Here is a 20,672-nt window from a genome sequence, read left to right as displayed (position 1 = left end):
TGACTTAATATCTAACATATACAGAGATTTGAATAAGGGTAACGAGTGCTGTCTGGGGCCAGAGTTGGATATTGTCCTAATAGCAGCTTTTTGTTGAGTAATTAGAGGACGTAAATGATTTAGAGTAGTAGAGCCCCAAGCACAAATACCATAGTTGAGATAAGGATAGATGAGGGAGTAATAGAGAGTCACCAGGGCAGGGCGAGGTACATAATATCTGATCGTAGAAAGAATGCCAACAGTTTGTGAAACTTTGTTTTATATATTTAGAATGTGCCCCTGGAAATTCAGTTTGTGGTCAATGAGAACGCCAAGGAATTTAGCTCTATCTATAAAGCCAACAAACTTTGTAAAATCTCTTTTTTGTATGTACCTTACCTAAATAAAAATTATTATTATTATTATTATTATTATTTGCGTTTATAAAAAAATAATTTAATGTATAAAAATATATTAATATATATATAAATAAATTAATATATAAAAATAAATTAGTAAACAAACAAACAAACAAATAAACAATCAAATAAATAAATAAATAAATAAATAAATAAATTAAGGACCTTCCCGAAACTCTATACATGATAGGGGGCAGGGGATCGTATTCCAGGGACCTGCCCGAAACGCTACGCGTACTAGTGGCTGTACAAGAATGTAACAACTCTTGTATATATCTCAAAAAAAAAAAAAAAAAAAAAAAATCAAATCTGCGCGCGCCGTCCGTCCTCTGTAACTGTGACTAGCGTGGCGCGGCTCCGTGGTGTAAGCGACCACGCTCCAGATATCAGCTGGGCCCGAGAGGTGTGGTGTTGAGTTACCAGAATTTAGTGGTCATTTTTTCCTCCAGATTGACAGGTATGGAGGATGTAAGCCATGAGTATAGGCCAAAGTGTTATTGTATGTATGTATGGTTTATAGGTCGTTGCGAATCGTTACAGCTTGTAAGGAGAGGCATTGAGGGTGATTGCTTGTTGTTTGACGTGTCTGGAATATTGTGTACCTTGAGGTTACCTTGAGGTTACCTTGAGGTGATTCCGGGGCTCAGCGACCCCCGCGGCCCGGTCGTTGACTGGACCTCTTCGTTGCTGGACTAGTCAACCAGGCTGTTTGACGCGGCTGCTCGCAGCCTGAGGTACTTGTGAAAGGGGTTTAGTGTTCTTGGGCGGTGGAGGGGGTGGGTAACTCTGTGGTATTATGTGTGAAGGATATGTCAGGGAAGATGTGGTGGGTCGTGGTGATAGTCGTATAGCAGGCTAGATAAGTCATCCCTCTGGTGGCTATACCTGGTTGTCCTTTGATGCTGGGGTCAGGGGCCGGGGGGAGGGGAGGCGTTTGGCTTGGTTAGGTTACATTGATTTGGGTTTAGGTTAGGTAAGGTTGGTTTGGGTAAGGTTAGGTTATGTGAGGTCAGGTGAGGTAAGGTAAGTTTTGGCAAGGTTAGTTAGGTTTTTAAAATCTACTGGCGAACGGTCTTGTGTAATTACCTAAGAGTAGTTACAGGGTGAGAGCCACGTTCGTGGGGTCCCGTCTTCCCAGCACTCTTTGTCATATAACGCTTTGTAACTACTGACGGTTTTGGTCTCCACCACCTTCTCCCCTAACTTGTTCCAACCGTCTACCGCTCTGTTTGCAAAAGTGAATTTTCTTATATTTCTTTGGCATCATTAGTTAGTTTAAATCTATGATCACTTGTTCTTGAAGTTCCAGGTCTCAGGAATTCTTCCCTGTCAGGTGCTAAAGGTGTCAGGCATCCTGTGATCTCAGGGTAGCCAAACAAAGTTGAAGCCTAAAGCCAGTGTAATGAAGGCCCCTTTAATACTCTTAAGCCAATTGAGCAAAATTCTGCAACGTCTTCCAATGACCTCTGGCAGAGCAGGAACCAGATGCCTGCCACACTCTAAGGGCACACGAGGAGCCCCTCCAAGACCCTGGCCCCAGGCCGGGCTCGGGGAGTAGAACTCCTGAAACTATCTCCAGGTATGCTGGTGGTATAACCGTCAACTCCTGGCATCTCTAGATGAAGCAGGTGCCGGACACCATGTCCCCACCTGAAGAGCTACCTGGAAAATTGGACTTCCCTCCCCCCCCCAAAAAAAAAAGAATTAAAATCTGTTCCCATCCCCTGTGACCCCAGGCAATTAAAGTGCCGAGCTTTGCAAAGTTGGGTGTTGAACCAAGATGGGGAGTAGATGAAGATGGCATCATCTTAGTTAAAGAAGATTTCCATCTTCTGATGCATGGTTTGGTCATCAAGTAGATTCCCAGTTTATTTTAGTATACAGTAAATTTTTTTTTTTTTTTGAGTTGTTATACAAGTATAACATATACTCTTGTATATATATACTCTTGTATATATATACTCTTGTATATATATACAAGAGTTGTTACATTCTTGTACAGCCACTAGTTCGCGTAGCGTTTCGGGCAGGTCCTTGGAATACGATCCCCGCCGCGAAGAATCGTTGTTACAACCAAGTACACATTTTACTGTTGAGTTAAACAGAGGCTACAGTTAAGGATTTGTGCCCAGTAAATCCTCCCCGGCCTGGATACGAACCCATGACAAAGCGCTCGCGGAACGCCAGGCGAGTGTCTTACCACTACATCACGGAGACTGTAAATTCTGTCAAGGACAGGCAGCCTGTGTATATAATAATGTATGTTAGGGTTATATTGAGGTAGTCCTCAAGGTACAACTACTGCCCCCTTCCCCTTAGGGTGCAACCCCACAACAGTTGTATAACTTCCGGGTACTTATCAACCTTATTTATTAACTCATAGATGAACAGAGGCAATAAGTAAAAGAAAACGTGCCCAACCATTTCAGTCCCACCCCCCAGGATTCGAACCTGGGATTCCTGATTGTGAGTCGAGAATGAACCCAACTGGACTACAGAGACCCCTTAAGCTTATAACGTAACCCTCAACTTATAACTTAAATCCAATGTATAAAGAAACAAAATCACAGTTGTTGGTTGTATTTGCTTTTAAATGTTGTATTGAGAGGTGGCAAGAGTTTGTTTATATAGCCATTTTACTCGTTTATCCACATAAATTTGGTTTAAACCTAACCACGTAGCATCAAATTTTCCAGTGTCTAATACGCACCCGTTTTCCAAAGTTATTTTGTGGAATGATGAATTTTAGTATGTTTCATCATATATTTAATGAAAGCGATGTTCAAGTGGTTTTATAGATGATAACATACTGTTTTGCCCATGCAACTGCAATATATTTGCCCAATACAACTATAGACAGCCTCTGTTTACCCAACAGTAAAATGGTTACCTGGTTGTTAAACGATTTGGCGGGGTCCTATTCCGGGAACATAGGATTAAGGACTTGCCTTAAATGCTATGCGTGCTAGTGACTGTTCAAGAATTTGAGAACTCTGTATATATATAAAAAAATATATATATATATATATATAAATATATATATATATATATATATATATATATATATATAAAATATATATATTATTGGGTGGTGGTGGACCCAAAATGTGCATCCTGTCTGCTGGAAAGTATGATGGTACCTGACTTAACCACACACCATACCTGATCTGACTACATACATTGTATCTTACCTAACACACAAAACCATACCTGCTCTGACTACATACATTATATCTTACGTAACACATAAAACCATACCTGCTCTGACTACATACATTATATCTTACGTAACACATAAAATCATACCTGATCTGACTACATACATTATATCTTATGTAACACACAAAACCATACCTGATCTGACTACATACATTATATCTTACGTAACACATAAAACCATACCTGATCTGACTACATACATTATATCTTACGTAACACATAAAACCATACCTGCTCTGACTACATACATTATATCTTACGTAACACATAAAACCATACCTGATCTGACTACATACATTATATCTTACGTAACACATAAAACCATACCTGATCTGACTACATACATTATATCTTACGTAACACATAAAACCATACCTGATCTGACTACATACATTATATCTTACGTAACACATAAAACCATACCAAAACCACAAACCATACTGGTCCTAACCAATTAAATCTTACCCAAGATAACCTTGCAATATTGGGAGGATGGAGGGTAGAGTGCAGCGAGGGCCCACCCCTCCTCTGGGTGGGGGTGATATGACAAAATCTTTGTTCCAATATTGATGAGTAACATTTATTTTCATATCCACCATCACTGAACCAGCCAAGAAAATATAAATTTCTTTTATGCTAGTCTCTCTCCTTCAGTAGCACTTCAGTACCAACTTCCAGAACTCACTCCAGGTATAATTTAGGCATAACACAAGGCACACAGTAAAACTGTGGGAGTAAAACAACTCCAGGAACCAACTACAAGTAGCTTCCCCTGATGGCTAGGTTGAACCGTCAACAGTTGAAATGTGGTAGTTGGCAAGTTTCACAGAAATATCATCCACATAAGGTCATTAGTTTCAGATTACAGTATGCAGTTGCTACTACATATATATCTTCCAAAGGCTTTTTTTTTTTTATAATTGCTGAAAGAACCGACTGAAGCCTACTCGTGCAGAGGGAGCCTCATTAAGGCTAGCTAACATACTAAAAAATGCAGGACGTCCAGCATTTTTTAGTGTGTTAGCTAGCTAGCCTTTGGTGACTTCGGTCAACTTTTCAAGCACTTGAAGAGTCCACTTTAAACCCTAAACTTTTTACCTATCTAAATGTACTACATCAAGGTGTGCCTGATTAAAATATAGTGAACAAATGAAATAAGGAAACATAAAGGGAAAATGCAGATCAGAGCAGTATGAGGGTTAAGACTAAGAATTTCTTATACTGTACTGCATCAGACATTAAATGCAGGTGCTATATTTTTTTTATAGTAACTTAGTACTTTCTCCTCATAATTGCCTTATCTTACCTTATTCATCTTGACAGGGATGCTGGAAAAAATTGAAACCCGGCAACTGGTTCAGGGTATCCCCATTGCTATCTCAGTCTTGGTTAAGTCTCCAGTGAGTTGGTCTGAGGACAACAACATAGCCGTCGTGACGCAGCTTGGCGCTTACGTGTTTGTGAGTCTTATTTTTTGTTTGCCTTTTGCTGTATTGTAGACTGTCTCTAGGATACTATACTGTACTTAGGGATGATGTTGAGGGCTTGGCCACTCTTGAATCCAGGCTCTTTCATCCCGTCCTCTTGCCTAATACATCTAATTTTTTAATAGATTAAACCGTACAATTAAAAATACAATGTGCTTAAAAATTCAAAGTGATTTTCAAATGGACAGCACTGTAATTTGGACATTTTCTGTGTACTGACCTTGATAGGTTTGGCGGGTTGCTTAAGGTCGTACGTTTCTGGTTAGGTCAAACCTATGCATTTGTATGAAGTGGTAAATGAAGATGATAGTCAGAAAGACTTAAGTCATCCACAGGAACTGAATGATTGGGCAAGTTGTTGCTGATAACACCCTGCACTAACATAGTTTTATTTATCTCTGAATGGTGTTGAGGGCTCATCTACTTTAGAAGCCATTCTAGTCTTTTTCAGGAGGGAGCTATCAGGGTAAAGTACCAAGTAATTGCAAGTATATAGCACTTAGATAGCACTAAGACTATATAGCACTGTCCAACCACTTGGACGGTTGGACGTTCAATCCAGTTGGCATTAAATCAGGGATTGAACGCCGACCTGCACAAAGCGAGACGTTGCTCTACCGTCCAATCCAAGAGGTTGGTGTCTTTTTCAGGAATTATCCTATCCTGCAGACTGTTGCTGAAGGTATCTTACAAATCAACTTGACCTTAACCAACATACAGGTTGGTAAAGATATGGGCATTTCCAATCTACTTTTTACAGAATATATCTGGTAAGGTGTAAACGATATTAATATTTTAGCATTGTAGTGAACATATGCACGCAATACTGTCTACACTCGCTAATCCAGACTATATGGGAAGGCCCCCCAGCCGGATTATCACATTTTCCGGATTAACGTACTTTTTCACCTCAAAAGTTCAAAGGTGACCATTTATAACTATTTTTTATACCACAAACATAATTTGAATTGCCTTGCCACATATAATTATAAAATACTCAACTAGAAACCACAACTTACCTTGTTGTTGTTCGTCTTCTTGATTGATGCCACACATCTTGAAGTTAAGAATTCTTGACAATTTACGTAACCTATACTAACACAACACTAAAATTAATACTTAACATTACTTTACAGTTCATTAAGCAAAGTTAGTTTTGACTGCCAGCTGCTGACACCTCACTGGTTGAAGGCATTTGGCTGGCCTGTGATGCCTCACTGGTTGAAGGCGCTTGGCTGGCCTGTGATGCCTCACTGGTTGAAGGCACTTGGCTGGCCTGTGATGCCTCACTGGTTGAAGGCGCTTGGCTGGCCTGTGACGCCTCACTGGTTGAAGGCGCTTAGGTTGCCTGTGACGCCTCACTGGTTGAAGGCGCTTGGCTGGCCTGTGATGCCTCACTGGTTGAAGGCGCTCGGCTTGCCTGTGATGCCTCACTGGATGAAGGCGCTTGGCTGGCCTGTGATGCCTCACTGGTTGAAGGTGCTTGGCTGGCCTGTGATGCCTCACTGGTTGAAGGCGCTTAGGTTGCCTGTGACGCCTCACTGGTTGAAGGCGCTTGGCTGGCCTGTGATGCCTCACTGGTTGAAGGTGCTTGGCTTGCCTGTGATGCCTCACTGGTTGAAGGCTCTTGGTTTGCCTGTGATGCCTCACTGGTTGAAGGCGCTTAGGTTGCCTGTGACGCCTCACTGGTTGAAGGCGCTTGGCTGGCCTGTGATGCCTCACTGGTTGAAGGCGCTTAGGTTGCCTGTGATGCCTCACTGGTTGAAGGCGCTTGGCTGGCCTGTGATGCCTCACTGGTTGAAGGCGCTTGGTTTGCCTGTGATGCCTCACTGGTTGAAGGTGCTTGGCTTGCCTGTGATGCCTCACTGGTTGAAGGCTCTTGGTTTGCCTGTGATGCCTCACTGGTTGAAGGCGCTTAGGTTGCCTGTGACGCCTCACTGGTTGAAGGCGCTTGGCTGGCCTGTGATGCCTCACTGGTTGAAGGCTCTTGGCTTGCCTGTGATGCCTCACTGGTTGAAGGCTCTTGGCTTGCCTGTGATGCCTCACTGGTTGAAGGCTCTTGGCTTGCCTGTGATGCCTCACTGGTTGAAGGCTCTTGGCTTGCCTGTGATGCCTCACTGGTTGAAGGCTCTTGGCTTGCCTGTGATGCCTCACTGGTTGAAGGCTCTTGGCTTGCCTGTGATGCCTCACTGGTTGAAGGCTCTTGGCTTGCCTGTGATGCCTCACTGGTTGAAGGCACTTGGCTTGCCTGTGATGCCTCACTGGTTGAAGGCACTTGGCTTGCCTGTGATGCCTCACTGGTTGAAGGCGCTTTGCTTGCTTTTCTTACCATATAAGAATCAAGTTTAGCTTGCCTTCTGTGTCGACCGACCACTTTCACAAAGTTGTATAACAAGTAACTTGTCTTTATTTGTTAGGATAATCTTCTTCCTCTTAACACCTCTAGAACCATTGGTGCTGCTACCAGACATAGTCTTGGCCAAAAATGTTCAAAGTTACTATGAAAACAAAAAAGTTATTTAAAAAATATTTTACTAATGGCGCATCACTATGGTATAATGCGAGGGACAGGAGCACATGGGCTGTTTGGCTTGATCAGGCCTGGACGAGTCCACTTGGGGGCAGGCACGTTACGTAGGGCATTTTGGGCTTACCACTTCAATGTTCTACCTTTCCAAAGCAGAACACTTGTTTCCAGGATGTTCCCTTGGTGTTTGGTTTTTGACACATCTAGGTGTGATGTCCCCACCCCCCACCCTCCAAAAAAAAATAACCTTGGCGAGGGTAATCGTAATGATCCCTTGCCCTTTGCACCTCTCTGAGGGAAGCCAGGTTCCGTCTGGTCTCTGGTAGGCAATATGGACTCCGAGGGCCGATGTGACTCGTGTATGGAGTTACTTCAGTGAGCTAGCTACAGGGAGCCACTGAGGCTCGACCAGAAAGAGGTGTTTCATTATATTCAACTTTGTTTATTTTCTCCACAAATAAACTTGCTAGTGGAGATTTTTTTTTCCAAAACTGCATCAATATACTTTGCTTCATCCTTGTAGCTCAGTAGTCAGCACAGTTGACCCACAACCAAGCGTTCGTCAGGGTTTATTCCTGGCCAGAATAAAATGATTGGACTTGTATCCTTACACCTGATGCCTCTGTTCTCTTAGCAGTAGATAGGTACCTGGATGTTCTAGGAGACTGTTGTGGGGTGCATCGCCGTGAAGTTCAGTAGTTGGCCTGGGGGTGCAGAGGGGTGGACCTTCATTACTCTAAGTACTACAGGCTTCCTATCCTTGAAAACCGAAATTTGAACACAGGTGTTCTGCTATCATTATATTCAGAGTGCACAAGACTTCTTTCTGCTCAAAATATTTCCTCTTGGACTTGATATTAGTAGAATCTTCATTGACCCATTTCCCGTATTTTTTAAAAGATTTTGCGACAGTTGTTAAATGAAATGTCAACGAATGTTACAGAAGTACAACTTTGAATGTGTGCGTGTACTGCACTTTGTAAGCAAAGCTGAGTCGGTGTCCCCTTGTTTACTAGGGAGCCGGTCGGCCGAGCGGACTGCACACTGGACTTGTGATCCTGTGGTCTCGGGTTCGATCCCGGGCGCTGGCGAGAAACAATGGGCAGAGTTTCTTTCACCCTATGCTCCTGTTACCTAGCAGTAAAATAGGTACCTGGGTGTTAGTCAGCTGTCACAGGCTGCTTCCTGGGGGTGAAGGCCTGGTTGAGGACTGGGCCGCAGGGACACTAAAGCCCCGAAATCATCTCAAGATAACCTCAAGAATCATCTCAAGATAACTAATTCAAAATTGATATACTGTATAAAGTACATATATAGAAATCCGACTAAAGCACACAGCCTGCCCATGGGCCCATAATAAACCAAACCAGTAGGAAAAGAACACCATCCCCAAGGTCTTGCCCATCTTTGCTCCACACGATCACACCTACCCAGTTCTACGGACCGCTTCAAGCGACAGACTTTCATGTCAAATTATATCAAGGCCAGCCTTGGGGAGGGTAGAAGAACTCTTGGAACTGACTCTCAGGTAAACTAGGTAAACCAGGCATCATACAAATGCAGAATGGCTGGATGACAATTTCATTCACCCCCTCTGACAAGCACTAGGAGGAGCTCTCTAGGCTCAGTCTCCAACATGCCCCCGAAGGTGTTCTTGCGAGCTGCCGCCGCCGCTGCTGACTCTTGGCTTGCGGTGTATTTCTAATGTCTTCAGTTTATTCGGAAAATAAACTTTAGTGTGGTTACTGTGTGTTTTACATTTCCTTCCGTGTGGCTGTGCTCACGTATTACCACAGGGTCTATACATTAGGAGTGTGTAGAGACATATTGAGTGCATCATTGTGGGAGCTTAGTGAAGATGGATGTAAACATTGAGGAAAATGGGTATAAATAAAAGACTTACAACCAAAAATGTTTGGTAGCGGTATGTACTTTAACACAATCAATGGCAGCGTTCACTGAGTAAAACACAGGCTGAAAGTAGTGGATAAATTGCAGCATGAAACTGAGCTGCAGGAAGGACAAGGCCAATAGTTAGAAATTAGTTAGGCTGGAAAATCCAATAAAAGGTATTTTTGTCAATGTCCCTGTCACGAATGGATGGAACTCATTTAAAGCTATATGCCAGTTGTACAAACAGAGATGGGTGTGTGTGTGTGTGTGTGTACTCACCTAGTTGTACTCACCTAGTTGTGCTTGCGGGGGTTGAGCTCTGGCTCTTTGGTCCCGCCTCTCAACTGTCAATCAACAGTTGTACAGGTTCCTGAGCCTATTGGGCTCTATCATATCTACACTTGAAACTGTGTATGGAGTCAGCCTCCACCACATCACTTCCTAATGCATTCCATTTGTCAACCACTCTGACACTAAAAAAATTCTATCTAATATCTCTGTGGCTCATTTGGGCACTCAGTTTCCACCTGTGTCCCCTAGTGCGTGTGCCCCTTGTGTTAAACAGCCTGTCTTTATCAACCCTGTCAATTCCCTTGAGGATCTTGAATGTGGTGATCATGTCCCCCCTAACTCTTCTGTCTTCCAACGAAGTGAGGTTTAATTCCCGTAGTCTCTCCTCGTAGCTCATACCTCTCAGCTTGGGTACTAGTCTGGTGGCAAACCTTTGAACCTTTTCCATTTTAGTCTTATGCTTGACTAGATATGGACTCCATGCTGGTGCCGCATACTCCAGGATTGGTCTGACATATGTGGTATATAATGTTCTGAAAGATTCCTTACACAAGTTTCTAAAGGCCGTTCTTATGTTAGCCAACCTGGTGTGTGTGTGTGTGTGTGTGTGTGTGTGTGTGTGTGTGTGTGTGTGTGTGTGTGTGTGTGTGTGTGTGTGTGTGTGTAATTACCTAAGTGTAATTACCTAAGTGTAGTTACAGGATGAGAGCTACGCTCGTGGTGTCCCGTCTTCCCAGCACTCTTTGTCATATAACGCTTTGAAACTACTGACGGTCTTGGCCTCCACCACCTTCTCACTTAACTTGTTCCAACCGTCTACCACTCTATTTGCGAAGGTGAATTTTCTTATATTTCTTCGGCATCTGTGTTTAGCTAGTTTAAATCTATGACCTCTTGTTCTTGAAGTTCCAGGTCTCAGGAAGTCTTCCCTGTCGATTTTATCAATTCCTGTTACTATTTTGTACGTAGTGATCATATCACCTCTTTTTCTTCTGTCTTCTAGTTTTGGCATATTTAATGCTTCTAACCTCTCCTCGTAGCTCTTGCCCTTCAGTTCTGGGAGCCACTTAGTAGCATGTCTTTGCACCTTTTCCAGTTTGTTGATGTGCTTCTTAAGATACGGGCACCACACAACAGCTGCATATTCTAGCTTTGGCCTAACAAAAGTCATGAACAATTTCTTTAGTATATCGCCATCCATGTATTTAAAAGCAATTCTGAAGTTAGAAAGCATAGCATAGGCTCCTTGCACAATATTCTTTATGTGGTCCTCAGGTGATAGTTTTCTATCTAGAACCACCCCTAGATCTCTTTCTTTATCAGAATTCTTTAAAGATTTCTCACATAATATATAGGTTGTGTGGGGTCTATGTTCTCCTATTCCACATTCCATAACATGACATTTATTAACATTAAATTCCATTTGCCAAGTGGTGCTCCATCTACTTATTTTGTCCAGGTCTTCTTGAAGGGCATGACAATCATCTAAATTTCTTATCCTTCCTATTATCTTAGCATCATCAGCAAACATGTTCATATAATTCTGTATACCAACTGGTAGATCATTTATGTAGACAATAAACATCACTGGTGCAAGAACTGAACCCTGTGGTACTCCACTTGTGACATTTCTCCAGTCTGATACATTGCCTCTGATTACTGCCCTCATTTTTCTATCAGTCAGAAAATTTTTCATCCATGTTAGAAGCTTACCTGTCACCCTTCCAAAATTTTCCAGTTTCCAGAACAACCTCTTATGTGGAACTCTGTCGAAAGCCTTTTTTAGGTCCAGATAGATGCAGTCAACCCAACCATCTCTTTCCTGTAATATCTCTGTGGCTCGATCATAGAAACTGAGTAAATTCGATACACAGGATCTTCCAGATCGTAAACCATACAGTCTGTCTGATATATCATTTCTCTCCAGATGTTCTACCCATTTAGTTTTGATTAGTTTTTCCAATACTTTCACTATTACACTTGTCAATGATACAGGTCTATAATTGAGGGGGTCTTCCCTGCTGCCACTTTTGTAGATTGGAACTATGTTAGCCTGTTTCCACACGTTTGCTATGATTCCTGTACACAGGGATGCCTGAAAGATCAGGTGAAGTGGAATGCTGAGCTCAGATGCACATTCTCTCAGAACCCATGGTGAAATGCCATCTGGGCCAGCTGCTTTGTTCTTACTGAGCTCCTTTAGCATATTTTCCACTTCCATCTCTAGACACCTCTATTCGCTCTATGTTGCTCTCTGGAATTCTTATTGTGTCTGGTTCTCTGAAGATTTCATTTTGTACAAACACACTTTGCAACTTTTCGTTTAATGTTTCACACATTTCCTTTTCATTTTCCGTGAATCTGTTTCCCATTTTCAACCTCTGGATATTATCTTTTACCTGCAATTTGTTGTTTATGAATTTGTAGAATAGGCCCGGTTCTGTTTTACATTTATCCGCTATCCCTTTTTCAAAATTTCTTTCTGCCTCTCTCCTTACTGCCGTATAGTTGTTTCTCGCATCTTTGTATCGCTGGTATGTTTGGGGGTTTGGCCTCTTTCTATACTGATTCCATTTTTGTGTCTTTTGGTCTCTGGCCCTCTCACAATTTCTGTCGAACCAATCCTGTTTTCTGGCCCTGCCTATCTGTTTTGGTATGAATGTTTGTATGCCTTCCTCGTATATTTTTAAAAATTTGACATACATTTCATTTACTTCCCTGCCGTGTGTGTGTGTGTGTGTGTGTGTGTAATTACCTAAGTGTAGTTACAGGATGAGAGCTACGCTCGTGGTGTCCCGTCTTCCCAGCACTCTTTGTCATATAACGCTTTGAAACTACTGACGGTCTTGGCCTCCACCACCTTCTCACTTAACTTGTTCCAACCGTCTACCACTCTATTTGCGAAGGTGAATTTTCTTATATTTCTTCGGCATCTGTGTTTAGCTAGTTTAAATCTATGACCTCTTGTTCTTGAAGTGCCAGGTCTCAGGAATCCTTCCCTGTCGATTTTATCAATTCCTGTTACTATTTTGTACGTAGTGATCATATCACCTCTTTTTCTTCTGTCTTCTAGTTTTGGCATGTTTAATGCTTCCAACCTCTCCTCGTAGCTCTTGCCCTTCAGTTCTGGGAGCCACTTCGTAGCATGTCTTTGCACCTTTTCCAGTTTGTTGATGTGCTTCTTAAGATATGGGCACCACACAACAACTGCATATTCTAGCTTTGGCCTAACAAAAGTCATGAACAATTTCTTTAGTATATCGCCATCCATGTATTTAAATGCAATTCTGAAGTTAGAAAGCATCGCATAGGCTCCTTGCACAATATTCTTTATGTGGTCCTCAGGTGATAGTTTTCTATCTAGAACCACCCCTAGATCTCTTTCTTTATCAGAATTCTTTAAAGATTTCTCACATAATATATAGGTTGTATGGGGTCTATGTTCTCCTATTCCACATTCCATAACATGACATTTATTAACATTAAATTCCATTTGCCAGGTGGTGCTCCATATACTTATTTTGTCCAGGTCTTCTTGAAGGGCATGACAATCATCTAAATTTCTTATCCTTCCTATTATCTTAGCATCATCAGCAAACATGTTCATATAATTCTGTATACCAACTGGTAGATCATTTATGTACACAATAAACATCACTGGTGCAAGAACTGAACCCTGTGGTACTTCACTTGTGACATTTCTCCATTCCGATACATTGCCTCTGATTACTGCCCTCATTTTTCTATCAGTCAGAAAATTTTTCATCCATGATAGAAGCTTACCTGTCACCCCTCCAATATTTTCCAGTTTCCAGAACAACCTCTTATGTGGAACTCTGTCGAAAGCCTTTTTTAGGTCCAGATATATGCAGTCAACCCAGCCATCTCTTTCCTGTAATATCTCTGTGGCCCGATCATAGAAACTGAGTAAATTCGATACACAGGATCTTCCTGATCGAAAACCATACTGTCTGTCTGATATTATATCATTTCTCTCCAGGTGTTCTACCCATTTAGTTTTGATTAGCTTTTCCAATACTTTCACTATTACACTTGTCAATGATACAGGTCTATAATTGAGGGGGTCTTCCCTGCTGCCACTTTTGTAGATTGGAACTATGTTAGCCTGTTTCCACACGTCTGCTACGATTCCTGTACACAGGGATGCCTGAAAGATCAGGTGAAGTGGAATGCTGAGCTCAGATGCACATTCTCTCAGAACCCATGGTGAAACGCCATCTGGGCCAGCTGCTTTGTTCCTCCCGAGCTCCTTTAGCATATTTTCCACTTCAACTCTAGACACCTCTATCCGCTCTATGTTGTTCTCTGGAATTCTTATTGTGTCTGGTTCTCTGAAGATTTCATTTTGTACAAACACACTTGTGTGTGTGTGTGTGTGTGTGTGTGTGTGTGTGTGTGCGGGGGGGGGGGGGGGGATGTCTTATGTATATCCAGAGGGAAAGTTATTTATAAGTTTCGAACCTGTACGCAGTGTTCTCCCAAGCACAACGCCTTAGGTCACTACACCATGACGTGGTTGTTTTCACCATGTTGTGATGTGGTGGTCTAAGGTGTGCATTTGAGAGTACCAACAGTGTGCAGGTTTGAATTCTTTTCATAGCTCCTTCCAATTTTGTCATTGATACATCACAATACTGAGATTTCTTTGTGCAAGTTATTTATATATTTTTTGAGAATTCATAATATGGTTTCTAATGTTAGATATGCATTGCATAAAGGGATTAACATTTCTGTCGTTGTTGGGTGTGATCGGGAAACTGTCGATTTATTGCGGCCCTTTTTTTCTGTGGTTTGGACAAGACTTAAGTTTATCTCGGCTTAGACGATTATTCTACGAGGTGAAGGAAAAACTAACATTGTAAATATCATACATATTTTGTAATTTTTGTTATCAAGTTTGTGCAGATTGCATTTCCTGTAATGTTTTGAGAGGCCATAATAAGTCTCTGCTTCATTATTCTAAATTATGATAGAAAAAAAATTGCCAATATCAAACGTATTTTATACAGTTTGCCTACGAGTCTGTGCAGATTACGTTTTCTATAATGTTTTTGACAGGCTCTGAGTCCTGATTAATTCAAGGATTAATGACTATAAAGTTTGCTTCCATGATATCACCAAGGTTAAGATTGCCAAGCTTTAAGCAGTGGCCTTATGTGATGTTTCTTTCACAGGCAAGCTGAGGAGGGGAGAGACGCATCAGTTTCACCAGCAGAAATAGCTGCCTTGGCCATTACTGCTCTTAATAAAAACTGGAGTGTTGGATGAAAATAATAATATAGACATTAAAAAGACTTATCTCAGTGTGCCTCTGAATAATTACTGTAACTTGTTGGTAAAGTTATACCAAGTGGCTTATATTTGAATGTTAAATGTGAAAAGTGAATCTCGGCAAAATGAGAGGATATAAAGTGTTGGCGTGTCATCTTACACTCTTGTGTGTGGCTGTGTTGCCCTCGTGGGCACTCAACATCACGGACCTCGTGTTCGGTGGCAACACCAAATACTTGCCTGCTGCCTTTGGAGACTTTAACTCTGATAAGTTAACAGACTTGTTTGTGGTCTCAGAAGATGGGAAAAACATGAAAGTGTTAATATCTTACAGTGAACAGCCACTTATGCGGGAACCAAAGCCAAATGCTGGGCCTGCGTGCACCTACGAATCCCTCAGCATCAAAAGCTTGGTACCTGGCGATTTTGATGGAAATGGAGAGATGGATGTACTCCTTGTGTCGAGCAACAAGAATGTGGCACCCCATTACCAGGTTTTTGTCCTTTGGGGTAACCTCCTTAATATGACACTAGAATGTGGCTCAGAAAAGGCCCCATTGCTGACTCTACGGGGACAACCTTTGGTCATGGACGTTAATGGTGATATGATTCCAGACTTGTTTGGGGAAGATGAGACAGGTCAGCGAACTTTTTGGATATTTGGTCCAGATAGAAAATCACCAAAGGCTGAACCTATGGCTGAGTATAATGACAGTCATTCAGAACTTAAACAACCAAGTTCACATGCATTTATTGATCTTAACAGTGACCTAGTAGCTGACCTTTGGGTCACGACTAAGAAAAACTTTGAGATCTGGAGTATTTCCAATGGTGTTTACATTTACAATGAGACTATTACACCATGGAAAAATATGACGCATATTGGCCAGACCTCGTTTATGGATGTGGACTTGGATGGGGACATTGAAGCAATAGTACCAGTTTGTATGGATGCGAAATGTGGAAAAAGTTCTGTGTTTATTTATGATTTTCAGTCGTCAAACAAAGCAGGCTGGGTCGAACTGGATGTTAGTTTTGTTGACCCAAAAGGGAACACATGGGGATACCCTCCACAAGCAACCAAATCTTACAGGTATTCAGACACAATCACTTTGCGTGTTGGTGATTATAACCTCGATGGTTACCCCGATTTCCTAGTTACTCTCCTCGACCAAAATGAGAAGGCTCAAGTGATCCTGATGGAAAATGTCGCATGTGGGGATGACAAATGCAAGCACCCTCGCAAGTTTGTGCCCAAGTGGGATTTGTTCAAAGACTTTGGTGAGACAGTATTGGGTACCTTCTGTGACTTCCAAGAGGACGGCACACTTGACGTCCTCTTGGTGTGTAAGGCGGCCGATGGAACGTACCATCTCAATGTCTACAAGGATCCTGTTGAATATGATGCTGTCTTTGTGAAGGTGAGTTGAAGAGAAATTTTGCCTGCTTGTCATTGAATGAATGTTTTTATAATACTATTCAGGTGGGGCCTCCTTTTTTTTTCTTGCCATTTCAAATATTACAAATTTGCACCTGCTTATTTTTTTTTAAGGAGGAAAATTTAAACTAGGAGGGTGGGTTTGTATGTATGTAAATTAGTGTGCAAGGTTTGAGCAACCAAGTAGCTGTTGGTGCGTGATGCCCAAATACTATGTTCTCTAGTGTCATGATAACTATAATTTCATGTTTCGATTGCATACATTTTATGTTTTTTGTTTTGTTTTAACCATGGCATCACCTAAGTATTCACTTCAATAGGTACTGTATTTGGGGTTTGAAAGGGACACAAATATTTAGTAATATGATGATGTTCATGTACTGCAGGATTGAAAGCCTTCGTTAAAGGGTATTGATATTTATTTCAACATTTTATAGAAGTCCGTCTGTCCTATGATGAGGCAGTTTCAAAAACTACAGTTTATAGTTACAATATTCTGTTAAATGTTATTTACTTTTGTAAATATAATGTAAAATATTAATTAGGTTAGGTGGCATAGAAAACCGTGCATGTTTATAGCTATGGAGGTTTTTATAAAGGTTTTCTTCCATGCCAGGTACTGATTCCCACTGGGCGTTGTTATGGAAATGATTGTCCGCTAAAAAACATTCCCTATGGTACTAACCAACCTGGCCCATCCATCACATACTCCATAACTACAGCAACAGGGAGCACTCAGCGCTCGAGAGCCACGCAGCTCCTCCAGTCGGCGCACTATGCACTTCAGCTTCCGTATACGGTCTTTGGTTTGGGGCGCAACTGGAATTTTGTGGAGGTGATGGAGGTTGGGATCCCAAGAGGAAACACATCCGGAACGTTCAAAAGCAGCTTTACACAGATCATCCCGAACTCTCAGCTGATTGTGATTCCATATCCCATGGAGTATCCTGACCGCTGGGTGAGCAAGCTCTTCATAACCCCCAGCAAAGCCATGCTCATGACGGCAGGAGCTCTAGTCGGCACTTGCCTCTTTGTGGCTGCCATCATTGGCATTCTTCATCGACGAGAGAAGCAGCAGGACAAGCGAGAAAAGCAACAGGATGCTCACAAATTCCATTTTGATGCTATGTAGTTATGTCCATCTTGTTACCATAGGTAAAGGGGTCGTGCTTTGTGTATTGTGTGCGATACTGTGTGGGAACATTATTACTGTATCAACTAAGTATCGTCATACAGTATTGATATTCTGCGTTTTAATAAGGGTGTGCAGGTAATTGGTGTGATAATAACACGAGGTCACTAAACATAGTGAAGGTGAGACTCGGCACAGTGTTACAGGGAAATGTAAGACAGACTTACAGAGTGTGTTGACATGGGTGTGGACCAGAGCTAGATCTCTAACACCCCCCCCCCTCCATGTTAAATATTTTCATTAGAATATAAAAGTATGGTATGTATATTGCTATATGAGCTTTTCTTGAACAGTGCTGCACTTGCGTTCTCTGTTTGAATCACACTTCTAAATGCTTCTTCCAAGTAATTGACAATAGAACCTAAACACCTAACCCAACCTACACCTAACTATTTATAAAATTATAATGTATAATAATTTTAATAATTCATTTGTGAGAAAGTACAGATTTTGAATACATAGTACATTAAAATTGAAGAATGTGTGTAAGGGTTGACTGCTTCTAGGATGAGCCTAGCCTTGAAGACAGGTTGACTAGGGAACCCCAGTATTTGCTGAATTCATACTCTTCGGTGACTTTTCTGTTGGAGTCCCTACGGCTCCCTGGAACTATCGGGCTAATATGTGATACATTAGACCGGGGCATTAGTCTATGGAGTTCAGCCTACCATGGACCACTAGCCAGAACCTGGCCCCCTCAGAGAGGAGCAGGGAGCAATGGCCCTGGAAAACTCCCCTGTGGTTGGGGGTTTCCTTGTCTACCATCGACCAGGGTTAAGCACCCAGAAAGGTAGGCATAACAAAACAAACCCCACACGGTAAGAAAATTACTGTACAAGAAAAAAACGAAAAAAGAGGCAGAACTCCCTCCAAGCTTAAGGAAACAAGCAAACGTCACACTCCTCCACCGCATCGCTCGTTGGGGACTGCTTGTATGGGCTGTTGCAGACATGCATTTGGGCTACAGAAATAAGGGGGATGGATGGTAAGGGGGTGCATTAAAGATAGTCCCATTCACCTGGGCTCTAGTAGACTCAATCCGCGGACCCCACACGTGTGAGGCTGAAGCTCTAGCGATTGAGCTATTGAGTAGTCTTAAATAAGGAAAGTTTCCAGAAGCAACTACTGCTGTCAAACTGGAATTTTTTACTTTCCCCTGACTACTACTGAAGCTCAGAGGAATTAGTGATTAGTGTGGATGACAATTTATTAAAGATAATGTCTGACATGCTGCATGTGAGAGGAGAACAATAGAGAAGGAATGAAAAATGGCCATTGGCAAATGTTGGAAAATAGCTGGAACATGATGCAGCATTTGGCATTTTAAGGTGTTATTACCTAAGTGTAGTTACAGGATGAGAGCCATGCTCATGGTGTCCCGTGTAGTGTGTAAAGTATAGGAAGAGGTCTTACAGCTCCCAGCTCTCTAGTTGAAATTAGTGTTTTGTTGGCCACATAATATTTCTACACACACATGCCGGCAGGGTTGGCACTGTCTTTTTAATTAGTGAAGGAAATCTAGTCGAGTATAATCTATACTTGATAATATGATATCCCTTGATAATATCCTCGGTGATTTTGACTTCGAAATTGCTTGGCTTTCTGCTCTTTTATTGTGAGAGTGAATGATATCCAGAAACTTTTTTTTTTTTTTAATATCCTGTGACACAGTCAGTGTTCAATGCCCTGCAGCCTTAGTACTTTTTTGTATAATTACTGTGTCACACCCGAATGAAGATTGATGTTTGGGTCAAATTCCATCGAAGATTTTCCGTTTCTAGTCTGTGATATTCAGCATTGTTTTAAATGGAATTGACCAAACTTTCTTATACTGTATTGGACATATTCAAGAGATTGGTATATTTAGCAGAAAATGCTTATTTACGTAGATTAGTCTTCAAATATTGTTATTTATAGGAATTTAACCGCCATCTTTAGTGGCCTTGACGGGGACAGGAAGCTGGCGACTTGTCCGTGACTCTCCTGATGGTCATGTAAGGTATCGTTGTAAATCAGAGGAGTCTTTATCCTAATGAATGGTCAGTTTGCTTTGTTGTTGTAGTATAACTGCAACATTGGTTTTGTTTTTGGTTGAAAAAAACAACTTGGCCATCTTGTCCCTTAGCTATCAGTGACAACTGGGGAGGGGGAGAGCTACAGGTGTTGGGGCCCCCAAAGGATACCTGATCAACCAGGCTGTGGCTCATACGTCACGCTGCGAGCAGTCGTATGTCCAACAGCCTGGTTGACCAGTCCAGCAACCAGGAGGCGGGGACGCTAAGCCCCGGAAGCACCTCAAGGTAAGGTCAAGGGGCCCCGCCTCCTGCGCGTAGAAGTTCACTACACTGTACTTGGCTACGGTGTAGTACGCTACTGGTTCGTCGCAGGGATGCTTTCCCCACTAACCTCATGTTAAACCAAGAAATATATGTATGGTATTTTTCTTGGCTGTTTCAGTATAAAATAGAATACATTTCAGGGGTGGAGAAATATACACATATTACACAACAAAATAAATGATACTGTAATATAAAAAATTAAATATTACACTTTAATAATGCAACATGGTACACTGGAATTCAAATTAATTTAATGCAATGTAAAATTCAAATATTTTAGAAACTTGGAGAGCATATTTGCACCAGATGTATGATAGCTCGGAGGTGTTGATCCGAGGTAGATCTCTCGCCCCCTGGGGCAGTATAGCCCAGAATTAGCTTCCCATGTATCGTGCGTGTGTATAATGATCGGAAGGGCTTCCAGTTTTGCTATTTTTCCTTATGTTGATGCTGTTATCCTAATTAGCAAATGGTGGTAGTCTAAAAGGTTATATTGGGTCTTGGATCCTCCCTAAACTCTCACGGGTTCAGGGAGCCTTATCCGATCATCATATTGTTCATTGGGACATAAAATAATTCGTGTTGTTGGGGACTCG

At 41.8% G+C, this 20,672-nt stretch overlaps 1 protein-coding gene across 3 annotated transcripts in view; it reads left to right on the top strand.

Annotated features, from left to right (window-relative positions):
- Nucleotides 1-718: 718 nt before the first annotated feature.
- The window catches only part of LOC123764296 (T-cell immunomodulatory protein), a 74,417-nt gene continuing 54,463 nt past the window's right edge, over nucleotides 719-20,672 (top strand). The window contains exons 1-4 of one of the 3 annotated variants that reach the window (XM_069339117.1): nucleotides 765-855; nucleotides 4,941-5,077; nucleotides 15,011-16,528; nucleotides 17,162-18,988. In XM_069339117.1, coding sequence (XP_069195218.1) covers nucleotides 15,233-16,528; nucleotides 17,162-17,677 — 1,812 coding nt within the window. In that variant the 5' untranslated portion in view covers nucleotides 765-855; nucleotides 4,941-5,077; nucleotides 15,011-15,232 and the 3' untranslated portion in view covers nucleotides 17,678-18,988. Of the gene's footprint in view, nucleotides 856-4,940; nucleotides 5,078-15,010; nucleotides 16,529-17,161; nucleotides 18,989-20,672 lie in introns of those variants that run through there. The other 2 variants (XM_045751910.2, XM_045751885.2) reach the window with 2 other exon arrangements.

Source organism: Procambarus clarkii, chromosome 5 (genome assembly GCF_040958095.1).
Source record: "Procambarus clarkii isolate CNS0578487 chromosome 5, FALCON_Pclarkii_2.0, whole genome shotgun sequence".
In the NCBI taxonomy this organism is placed as follows: domain Eukaryota; kingdom Metazoa; phylum Arthropoda; class Malacostraca; order Decapoda; family Cambaridae; genus Procambarus; species Procambarus clarkii.
The sequence above is the reverse complement of the archived record's forward strand: the minus strand, read 5'-3'. Positions and strand labels throughout refer to the sequence as shown.